This window comes from Conger conger, chromosome 8 (assembly GCF_963514075.1).
Source record: "Conger conger chromosome 8, fConCon1.1, whole genome shotgun sequence".
NCBI lineage: Eukaryota > Metazoa > Chordata > Actinopteri > Anguilliformes > Congridae > Conger > Conger conger.
The window spans coordinates 46,031,395-46,043,139 of record NC_083767.1 but is presented as its reverse complement, the minus strand read 5'-3'; the positions used below and the strand labels follow the sequence as shown (position 1 = coordinate 46,043,139).

Below are 11,745 nucleotides of genomic sequence, written 5' to 3'. Positions count from 1 at the left end.
TCCATCCCTCCAATCAGAGCCCTCCCTGTAAGGCCCCAGCTCCCACTGTCACAGGCCACTGACTGACGGAGTAATCTGCCTGCATTTCAGCAAGATGCATGCTGGGAGCTCATTAAAATCCTCAGATAGAACTACCTGTTTTTTATTTTTTATCTGGCCAGTGACCTGTGCTTCTTGTGCGTATCTCAGTAAATTGCCTGTGCGTCAAGGCCAGTGGGAGTGCAGATCCCAGATTAGCTGGAGTGGAATGGACCCATGGAGGATGTGTTTATTAAGAAATCCCCAATTCTCTTTCCAGGTATTTATCCTGCCCATCCTGTGAGAACTATTAGGCCTTACTGATGTGGACCTATGCCGAGGTGATCCAATACGCAATCATTCTTTCTGTCTCATGATACTAAAATGAGACGATTCTGTCTATAGAATGAGAAGTTTTTATAGGCCGATATGGCAACCTCTGGTGCTACTGTGCAACTACTATGTTGTGCAAGGTCCATGTTAAACAAAAATAATAAACTAAACTAAAATATACTATATCAGGCATATAATACTGTGTATTGGGCCTGGAGCTCTTTGATATGAAATTGACAGAAATAGAACATAGAGATGTTCTTGGAACAGGATCACTACTGAGCTGATTTTGGGTTAACATTTGGCTCATAGTAATTATTTACTTTATTGATTTCCTTATAGAGAACTGAAAATGTCAGCAAATATGAATCAATGGCCAGGTCTTTCTGATCTCCTACAGTCCACTATCCCCATCATATCAGTAATAGGAGTAACGGTGGTCACTGTGTCATCAGTATGATAAAAAACACACAAAGAGTTGGCTTGTCTGGTACATTCCTATTTCTATCATAGGCAAGTCTCCAATCACAATAACTCCATAAATAACCAGGAAAGGTGTGGCTCTGTGACTCAGGTGGGATACAGAGAAGGCTCCAAGCAGTCCCCATGGAAACAGACTTTCTCTCGACGCCTCCCCCCGTATAGGCCCCGCCCCTGAGCATGAGGAACGGATCACGGTACTTTCTGAGCGTCCCGTTGCCTGTCTTCCACGCTTCCTTAACCGAAAACGCCATGCTCATCTTATCTCCCCGACCTTCTCCTTCTGCATATCCTTATCCTGAATCAAAGAGCTCTTAATGAGCACATCTGCTTCAAATGGGCAGGGAGCATTCACACTGCTAATGCCATTCTCTGCTTCTCCCAGGTCGCAGATTAGCGTTGGTTGATAAGGTTTAAGCTCATAAAAATGAGATTAGGCCACTTGAAAAGGGATCTTTCATTACCCAACACATTCCTTCATTTGCGATAGACATTTATATCACACTTTCTGAAAGATAACCCTTGTTTTGTGTAGCATCCAAATTCATTTGAGTTTTTTGTTGATTATCTAAATGATGTGATGATGGTATGGAGTCTGTGAAACAGATTTCTGCCATGAAAGACTTGCTGTGCAGTATAACACACATTCTGCCTCTCCTGAGACCGTGGTTTCTGTGTCTACTCAGTCCAGCGCATTCGGATTTGAAGGCTGGAAAATGGATGAGAGGCTGAAGAATTCATAATGATGTGGCATGCATGTGCACTAGCAGAACTGTCACTACTTGTAAAACATTTACCTAAAGTCTTGAGATCGACTTGAAATTAAATGGTGAACACAATCAGGAAGACAATGCATACAATAATTCATAACATGCTTGAGTTCTCTACACAACATTGACTATGTCAAGTGTAATGTGTGTCTGTGTATATGATATGCATCACTCATCTCATTTTACTTCATTAGCTATGAAGCCACTGAATGATTTTGACGTCATGAAATGAACTGTATTGAAAATGACTGGAGTGCTCAACCTTGACAGTATTGACATTCATTTTTGAATGACACGTACACATAGATGCGGGTTAATTAATTGTCTTGCAAGTGTATCTGTGTATGTGTGTGTGTGTGCGTGTGTGTATGTGCATGTATGTGTGTGTGTATGCATGTGTGTGCGCGCCTGTGTGTATATGCATGCGCGTGCGCGTGTGTGTGTATGCATGCGTGTGTGCGTGTGTGTGTGCGTGCGTGTGTGTATGCATGCGTGTGTGTGTGTGTGTGTGTGTGCGTGTGCGTGTGTGTGTGTGTGTGTGTGCGTGTGCGTGCTTGAGGTAAGTACAAGGATGCATCCATGACTGCATCTGCTGGGGTCTGTTAGCAATGCTGCTTTTATCATGGCAGCTGCTGATCCAAAACAAGTCTGTGGTGTAACACATGTGAAACACTGGCCCTGTGATATTAAATATTCCCCCAGCGCTGACACCGGTCTCCCTGGGGATTATCATTCTGATTATCAGTCACAGAGATCTGCCAAGCAAAAACATTATTCAAGATTCTGAGATGCATATTAATCTCAATAACCCTTTCCCTAGCAACACTACGGATGCGTGCTGTTTTAGATTCCATATAATAAATTCTACTTTTGTCAGCGGCGGATGAAGTATGAATATTTATCACACAGGGAAATTGGATTTCATGTCCTTCACAGTCTTAGAACCCAGAGATCTACAAGGCTCAAAGATCCATCTTGCGGAGACAGCAGTTTGGACTGGGAGTCAAGGGAAATGCAGATGGACCTGTCTGCCTGTCTGACAGCCTCTCTGCTGTCTATCTGTAGCCTAAATGTAGGGCTGGTCAATAACTTGCTTATACTGTATTTTATACTGGCATAATTTTATGCATTATATGGGATTAAGGAAAAAGGCTATACTGCGATATTTTAGAACAGGAAACTAAAATGTTGGTAGCATTAACATTCATGTGTGGCACTCCTTGATGTTGCTCTACATCAAGCTGATATTCTGTTGCATTTGTATTTGATGGCCGATCCTTAAGTATTTAGGCTATTTTTACACAAGAAAAAAAACACAAGGCATCGAATTATTGTGTTATTGATGTTATCCCAGTTCCTGTTAGGGTGAATATGCATAATTATATGAAATTAGCAAGGCAATTGAGAAACATAGGGATATTGATATTGCTAAGAAAAAAAGAGTATGTATATAAGGAGATATGACTTTCAGTTCATATCAAACCGTGTGCCATTAAAACACTCTCCAGGCATACTTTTTGTGGAATCATTTTAACACCTTGTTCGCTGACACATTTTGAATTGCACATTAGTTGCTGTGAAGCTTCTGATTATGATTCAAAACTTAACCAAAGATTCTCAAATCATGTTGCATACATATTATCTTCAACATACCAAAGTCTGCTTACGGTATTTTCTGATCTCAGTTTTTGGGCCGTTCACTGTCAGAAATAAGCCTACCTTTTTCACTGGTCACTCCAGGCCAAGATGGAGTAGCAATATATCCAACCCCTAATGGACAGACAGACAGACAGACAGACAGATACACACCTACCCTCGCCACATACAGTGCTCACAGACATACACATTATACACAGAAAGGAGCAGTTGTTCCACTGTTTCGGCATCTGCTGGTGAAGACCTGAGATCTGTACTGTATCTCACACAGTGACAAACTCACAGATAGTAGGTGATAGATAGATAACAGTCAACTGGTAGATGGAACGGGTGTGAAAATAGATTATACAATACTGTAGTACAAATACATGAGACAGTATGAGACAGATATGACACACTGGTACCTGGCAGTCTGACAGTCTATGTAATCTTGAGACCATATTCTAGCAGATGACAGATTTTGGCCGCAATATTATAGGTGTGAATCAGTATTTTTACAGATGAGATTACCGTATCAGGTAACATAATATGGGAAACAAATAAAGTCATGTGTCATGGTAAACAAACAGTTGAGGTTGGATGTTCTGGGATCTATAGACCAGAAGGCAGCTAAGAGTTGATGGTTGTACAAGTCATGTTTATTCCATGTGCTTTACAAGGATATAAATAATGACCAAAATTACAAAATCTGTGTACTGGAAGACCAAGCCTATGTACAAGTGTTAGTCTGCAGAGAGGTCACCATCAACTGCCCCTTGTACAATCTCTTTTCTCCGTTTTTTATTTTTAAATTGGTACCATGTTTCCAGTGCGATGTCCTGCTAGTTTTACATTACATTTGAGCAATGAATTGGCAAAATATCTATTTACAAGAGGACTGGTTTTTATTCTCATATAGTAATACTGTGTTAAAATAATACATCTGACTTTTAATTACAGTTCAGCCCCACAAGAAATTATACATTGTTTTCTTTGCAGTTCCCGAGTTCAGTGTAAATTAAACAACTGGGTTATCATCTCGAACCCCAGCTCACTGTAGCCGTCTGCACCTTCAGGGGCTGCGCTTACAGTATGTAATTATATATATTTTTTTGGATGGAAATTATTTTCAAGCCCAGCTTCCATTCAGCATATCATATAAAAATAATGTAACATTAAGACAACATTGACCATAATTGCACAATAATAATAATGATAATAATAATGGTAATATAAGTAGTAATCTTATTAAACATTGAACATCTGGCAGAATGGATATTGAACTGGATGGCATCTACCATCCCTTCCCATGGTGCTCAGTGCTAGTGCCTGACACATTAGAACATTCCTGACTTGGGGCAGTCCTGCAAGACCAGTCCATTCACATTGTGCATATTCGGATTCATATTCATAATGTGGTCTTGAACAACAACAACAAAAAATTCCCCCAAATCTCTAAATAAAAAGAGAACTAGAAGTCTGTCATCCCGGGCTGGGTTGGACGTCCCTCGTTGGTGCTTTGATATGAGACAGCTGGTAAGGTGGTGTGTCTGAAAACGGAAACCACGGTTATCGTTTCCAAGGCAAGGCAGCTGTCCATAAAGGGTTTGGAGGCCGAACCTGTGGGTTCCTCCTCCCAGGCAACAGGGGGCGTTACTGGGGCGTTACTGGGCTTGGAGCTGGAGGAGAGGTCGGGGATATAATCATACCAGTGGTATATTCAAATAAAAAGTGTACTTTGTAGTCGCCACATGTGCTTGTGAGTAGGGTCACGTTCTGATCCTGTGGCCCTTACGTCTGTGAGACAGGTCCACCAGGCGAGGTCCATGTTTAGGGGTGTAGTCGTTTAATACGGTCTGCGGGAAGGGTCCATGTTTAGAGTTGTAGTCCTTCAGCATCATCTGTGAGAAGGGTCCATTTTAGGGTTGTAGTCCTTTAGCATTGTGTCTTTGAGAAGGGTCCATGTTTAGAGTTGCAGTCCTTTAACACTGTGTGTGAAAAAGGGTCCATTTTAGGGTTGTAGTCCTTTAGCATTGTGCCTTTTTGAGAAGGATCCATGTTTAGGGTTGAAGTCCTTTAACACTGTCTCTGTGAAGGGTCCATTTTAGAGTTGTAGTCCTTTAACACTTTGTGTAAATTGGGTCCATGTTTAGGGCTGGCTACATTCTTTGCATTCCACAGTAAAAGACATGAGCGTCCGGCATTGCCCTGTGAATGAGATTACATCACTTATCCAGACTGTCCCCTGCACAGTGCAGTCTCTGAGCTGGAACCCACACCCCCACTCTCACCCATCCAACATGGACGCCATGCTCGTGACAAAGCTACACTGCCGTTACCTTACGCTACAGAGTTTTAAAAAAGAATAAAAAGGAGCGTTTCAATGTAAAAAAATAACACCTCCTGCGTTTAACTCGGGAAACATGGGTGCTGTATCCGCTTGCCGTTAAGACTCAGCGTTGAATATTACACTGGCAGCTCCCTTTCAAGTTCTGAGGACACAAGCACTTCTTTCTCCGATATGGATGATTAAAATAAACGTTTGCCTTATGTGACAAGCACAACAAAATGCTTCTTAAACAATAAAAAACAAACTGGCTTCGAAAAACCAGGGGGACAAGACAATGGAAGGAGGACTTTACAAGACATGTACTTTCTCAAGTATGGTTTTTGCTACATTGTGTACAAGCAAGACATCCTTCCTAGCAGTCCGTTCCTACTGCGGGCACATTGAGGCTCAACTCCCTCCATTTTCCTCCGGTTGGCCCTACGGGTCAGCACCCCTCCCCAGAAACAGGAGGCCTTTAGAGACCAGACACACGGTGCAGCGTGGCTCTTAGCAGCATTACGGTTTAGTTTTCATTCAGGCGGTCGGGGGGGGAGAGGGCTGGAGAGACTGCCCCAAAGGGACTCAGAGAGGAGCGGAGGAGGAAGAGGAGGAGGAGGAGAGGGGGGTAAAAGAGCAAAATGGCTGCATCGCTGTCGGGAAAACGAGTGCGAAGCGACTGACACGGGCTGACTCTGGGCCCACCGTCGCCCCCTACAGGCCGGGGCAGAGAGGCAGACCTCGGGGAGGTCAGCGGTCATGCATCTGCTGCTCTGTGGCGGCCCGGCGCCCCCGTGGAGAATATTTGGGGAGGGGGGGAGGTGTGGGGGGAGGGGGACAGCGGCAGCGGCGTCATGCAGCGCCCGCAGTTAGCGGCGGGTGGTGAGAGAGGTCACAGGTGGCTCCGCAGGGAGGGGCCTCTAGGGGGCGCTGAAAGGCACACACACACAGGAGCGGACAGTGGGTGTATATTAGAAAATAGTGGTCTCATACTTGGTGTTGACTCCTCTCTTGGCCTCCTGCCCTGGCTCCACTATCCATGGCACATTGGCGTGGCCCTTTTGATCCATCGAGGGCTGGTCCATCTGAGAGAGGAGGGGGGGGGGGAGGGGGGTCAATGATAATTCACATACATACACGCACAAACACATGTGAACAAGATGTGCAGGTGGGCACCCAGACACACACATGCACACACACCAGCATAATGAAGGCTGCCATCAGTCTCTGAAAATAATTATTAAGACTATGACATATTTTTACACATTTATTTTATCAGATGTAAACTCCGACTCCTCTTTCTCCTCGTTTCTTTGAAGGGTTTAACAATCCACACAACGCCTCCCATCTCACCTCAGTTGAATGAATGTGCTTATTTATGCATGGATAATAAATGATTCCTCATAATCACACAATCAAATTTCCCAAATGTACCCTGAAAGTACAGTACATGTTCTCTTTGGGTAACCTTTATTTGAACCCTTAAAAAGAGAACTAGGTCAATGTGAAGCAGTATAATTTGAGGCAGTATAATCCTATTTAGCAGAAACTCATTTTAATTTTCAAGTTTTTGTTGATATGCGACACAAATCGCTTCATACCCAACGCCCAGCATGAGGTGTCTGCCTTGACATGCCAGAAATTAAGGGAAGAAAAAGGAACCAAAGGGTGAAATAAACAACCACAACTCCGAAATGCAGCTGAGTAAATAAACAGCCACAACCACGAAATGCAGCCGAATAAATACACCAGTGAGAACCGATACTGACAAGAGGAAAAGGAGCAGAGAAGCTAAAGGAGAAAGCAAGGATACCTGAAACCGAACTTTGTGAGGACGGAGGTGTTGTGAAGGAGGACGAAGAGAAAGAGGGTGAAGGGGTCGGTTGAGGGGTGTGTGTGTGTGTGCACCAGGAAGCGGCAGTTAGAGGGGTGCATGGCCAACGGGTGGAACATAAGGTCACACAGTGCGGTTGGCATGGCGATGGCACACCGACCGTGCCCGCACACGCGCACACACACACACACGCACACACAGGAGTAGCACAGTGAGGGGATGTGCTGAAAGACGGCACTTAGGCTGACACGCGGGAGAGAGTGGGGGAGGAAGATGAAAGCGGGTGGAGAGAAATCAATCTCGATTACACGAGTGTGGAATGGAGAAGACACCCGTGTACAGGGGCTAAGACGCAAGGCACAGATGCTCCTCTGCATTGTGCTGATGGGTTTAGACGGTGTCCCTCCACGCTTAGTGTGCTAGTTCTGGATGAATGGGATCAGACAGGTCTCATAGACAGGTCTCTCTTAAGTTAGTGTGTAGATGTAAGGTTTCTCTCCTTAGCAATTAGAGTTAAAATACAAAACCGGTCTCACTGGAGCAACTTCAGTGGTCTTACCCTGAACAGCTGGTGTTAAGATAATAATGTCTCTCTTAAGTAGGTGGTGATAAGTGAGGTTTCAACCTGAGCAGTGTGTTAAGGGATATTAGTAAGGAATCACTACAGTCTTCCTTTAGGCAACATAAAGTGGTTATAGGAAAAGAGCTGCTTATCGAAAGTTATAATACCAACAACTATCTACACATACAGTACACAAACACACAGACATGCACACACACAAACACATGCACACACATTAGATATGAGTCAAGCCAAGCACACCTATCCTACAGTTAGACACAAACTTTAACAGGCTGAGAAGAATTGGAAAGGAGAAGGTGTAGGCGAGGCTAGGTATTTGAGAATCGGTGTAGATACAGGTTCAGTATGTACAGTAAGAACCAGCCCCAGCCAAGGCCTGTGCACAGTGCTCATATATCACCCTCATCTTCAGAGACTGTGGGGAGAGGAAGATGAAGTGCACCATTTACAGATCAAACACCTCCCTCTACTACCCAACCTCCACGGACCACTCTCTCACATACACACGCACACACATGCACACTCTCACATACTGTATGCACACATTCTTTCTGAGGTAAGGACACACACCTTCCACAGGTAGTGGGATGAGAACGGATGGTGGGATTAGAGAAGAGCTAAGTGGAGGACATAGATAAATGCAAATGCTTTTTCAATGAGGCTATCTCCAGAGACAGACCTGGGCCACACTGGGACAGAGACGGACTCTTTTGCTTACAGAGGAGCTGTGTGGCCAGCGCCAAGAAAAGAAAACCACAGGGGGGAAGAAACATGGGGGAAATGCATTTGAGACAAACGGGAAAAAATGAACAGTCTGGAGCATACAGGACATAGTCTAACAAAATGTTTAGCCCTTTAAGGTGTGATATCACAAATACGTTCTTAACTGAACATTCTAATGCTGGCGTACAGTACCAATCGCTAATAGTAAATGAAAGCAGTGAAGTTCTAGAACACTGATTTCAAATAAAAAATAAAATCCAAAAACCTACTCTTAAAGAGTTCTCATTGTTAGGAACAGATAATACTACTGCAACCTGGCACGTTTCTGTTTCCAGAAAGGGTGTATATTCCATGGTATACTGTATAAGCCTACTCATAACTCACATAATCAGCATGGGAATGGGGTGAAGCTAGCGGACAGCTTGGGCAGTAGGTCAGATTCATGTTGATTGAAGTGGGATACTGGGGTAAGAACTCTATTGCACTGCGCTAAGAAGAATTCAGTCTGACACTATCACCAGGAGAGTATACCCGGCAGCCCTATATCCAGAGACACTATAAACAGGGAACTGTGAGACGGCACATGTTAACATGTCAGATGTTGTGTGTTACCCTACTGGTGAAGAAGTCGAGTCAGGCATGAGGGGTGAGAGATGTTTTTTAAGAGCTTGGCAAAGATGCATGGCTTGGCTGTTTTCCAACTCCCTGTCATTACCATTCATTTTCTAGTACTCATGCAGCATTTCCATAATATTCAGCTTTTACAGTACCCAGGTATTGATATCAGTGTTTAGAGTTACCTAGCAGACCGCATTGTGAACTGCTAAAATAATGGTTTGTATCGTCTTTTTAAATCTTTTCTTGAGCTCATTCAGTGTTTTGTGTTGTGTTCTTAAATGCCATGGTTTAATAGCCAGTTCCTCCGTGTTTGACCACAGCCAGTCAGTACACACCAACGAGGTTGCCAACTGCACACTGTGATTCCGAGAACATTCTCTTATGCTCCTCTTAGGAAATGCTCTTTAATAGCAAGACATTCTAGCTGGTCATGCTATTTTTTATCATTTACAGGCCAATTAAAAAAACATAGAGAGAAAATGACTAAGTTTTCACATTACATACTTGCGTGTTCCTGTTACAAGTGGAAGTATAACTTTGTTACTGGTGGAAAGAAATGGATAACCTATAGACCAGTGGGACTGTGGCAATGTGCGTTTTCACATTACAGACTTGTGTGTTCCTGCTACAAGTGGAAGAATAACTGTTCCTGGTGGAAATGAATGGATAACATATGGACCTGTGGAACTGTGGCAATGTGTTGGTGTAAGAGCTGCTAAGGAGGTGACAGAAGCCCCTTCCTTCGGGAGTGTTTGGGTGACACTCACAGACTTGCGGATGTTGACGCGGGGCTTGGGGATGGGCTTGCCGGGCTTGGCGTCGAAGCTCTCGGGCAGCGTGGAGGAGCCGTGGCCACTCTTCCGTGCCTGGAGGGCCAGCTGGTACGCCACCTCGAAGGCCTGGCCCAGCGTCAGGATGATCTCATAGGCTAGGTTCTGCGCCACACAGAAACAGAGTAACATGCTTATCGCAGGGGTTTCCCCAAACAGTAGGTTACGACTGATTTGGGGATGGGGTCGCCTTAAAAAATATGAATGTAGGCTGATGTTGAATATCACAGCAACCAAACTAGAATAATGCAATGAAGCATGAGAGGTTGTGGTATATCGCCAATATAGTCTTGTTAGGGATGAGTCGTGTGTGTGGTGGGGGGGGGTTTGCATAAGTTTGAGAACATTTGTAAACATTTGTCAGAAAAAAGTTTGTAAACCCCAGGATTATTGGCTAGCATGGAAGGCTGGCTGCAGTAACTGCTGGTAAGGACAGGGGGTGCTGTGGGGCTCTCACCACGTCGAAGGCAGTGAACACGTGACAGTAGTGGTGACTGGACTTGAGGTCTTTGGTGATGTAGGCGAAGGTGGAGAGGTCCTCCGGGTCCTGGGCAGCACAGGAGATGTTGCGGATCTCGTGTTCGGCGATGATGTTCTTCCGATGACAGAGAGAGAGAAAGAGAGAGGCACAGAGTTAGGAGGTAGGCTCTTCTCCTCCAAGGGAGAGAGTTAGGACTTCATCACTGTGTTAAACCCTTTGATAAACTGGGAATCATTCCTCCAGCTGTCACTGCTAAATATCTCTTCCTTTTTGGAAAAACAATTTAATGCCTCACTTGTCTAACAAAGTGCTCTACTTGCTAATGGATATGTCTAGTGTGAACATATGCATGGTCCCAGGTTGTGGACTAACCACAGTAATAGACTGCTTACCTTGTTGGTGGCATCAATGAACTTGACGCCCTTGTAGGAGACTGAAAGGACAATAGTTGGTATCTTCTTCATCTGGTCTGTAGACTTCTTGGAGAGCAGAACACAAGAGAATAGGAAACCATGATCACAAATACGGTACAATAGTCTGACTACATCTAGGAGCACTGAACTCCCTGAACCAAATCTGAACAAAAAACAACTTATTCACTTGATTATGGTCTTCTGATCAGCTGAGCTTGTTTCTAGGACAAAAATATAGTGTAAACATCTGCCAAAATATGAATAGATTTTTACATACAGTATATAGGTATTCAGTAAATCATATTATTTAGCATATAAAAAAAATATGGTATATTTTAATGTTATCTTATTTAAAAGAAGTGGTTCATATATGCCTACTTCATCCATCTTCTACAGTAGATAAAGCATTTCACAGCTTTAATCATTGCACCTGCACATTTCTTTGATTAGCTTTCATGGGCTGTGTGCTCGGCCAGCAAAAATGGACATTTAAGTAACAATGCTGGCTAATAGGATCTACAAGACAATGGGCAATTTCATTCAAAACTCAAATTAATAATTCATTATTACTTGACAGCTGCAGACAGAACTCTCCATCTTTTGAAAGGGTAGTGCAGCGTCTCGCACATGCCAATAAGGTCGGCAGTAGATGACTCACCGAATGATAGTGATGATGATAATTATAGAAACTATTAATCTTC

The 11,745-nt window shown here is 43.7% G+C and overlaps 1 protein-coding gene across 5 annotated transcripts in view; it reads right to left on the bottom strand.

Annotated features, from left to right (window-relative positions):
- Nucleotides 1-3,873: 3,873 nt before the first annotated feature.
- LOC133134706 (ankyrin repeat and sterile alpha motif domain-containing protein 1B-like) overlaps nt 3,874-11,745 on the bottom strand; it is a 183,405-nt gene continuing 175,533 nt past the window's right edge. For 4 of the 5 annotated variants that reach the window (XM_061251012.1, XM_061251015.1, XM_061251014.1 and 1 more), the window contains 5 exons: nt 11,024-11,110; nt 10,608-10,745; nt 10,088-10,255; nt 6,556-6,647; nt 3,874-5,444 (listed from right to left, as the gene is read on the bottom strand). In XM_061251012.1, the coding sequence (XP_061106996.1) occupies nt 5,396-5,444; nt 6,556-6,647; nt 10,088-10,255; nt 10,608-10,745; nt 11,024-11,110 (534 nt within the window). In that variant the 3' untranslated portion in view covers nt 3,874-5,395. The remainder of the gene's footprint in view (nt 5,445-6,555; nt 6,648-10,087; nt 10,256-10,607; nt 10,746-11,023; nt 11,111-11,745) is intronic. The other variant, XM_061251013.1, reaches the window with a different exon arrangement.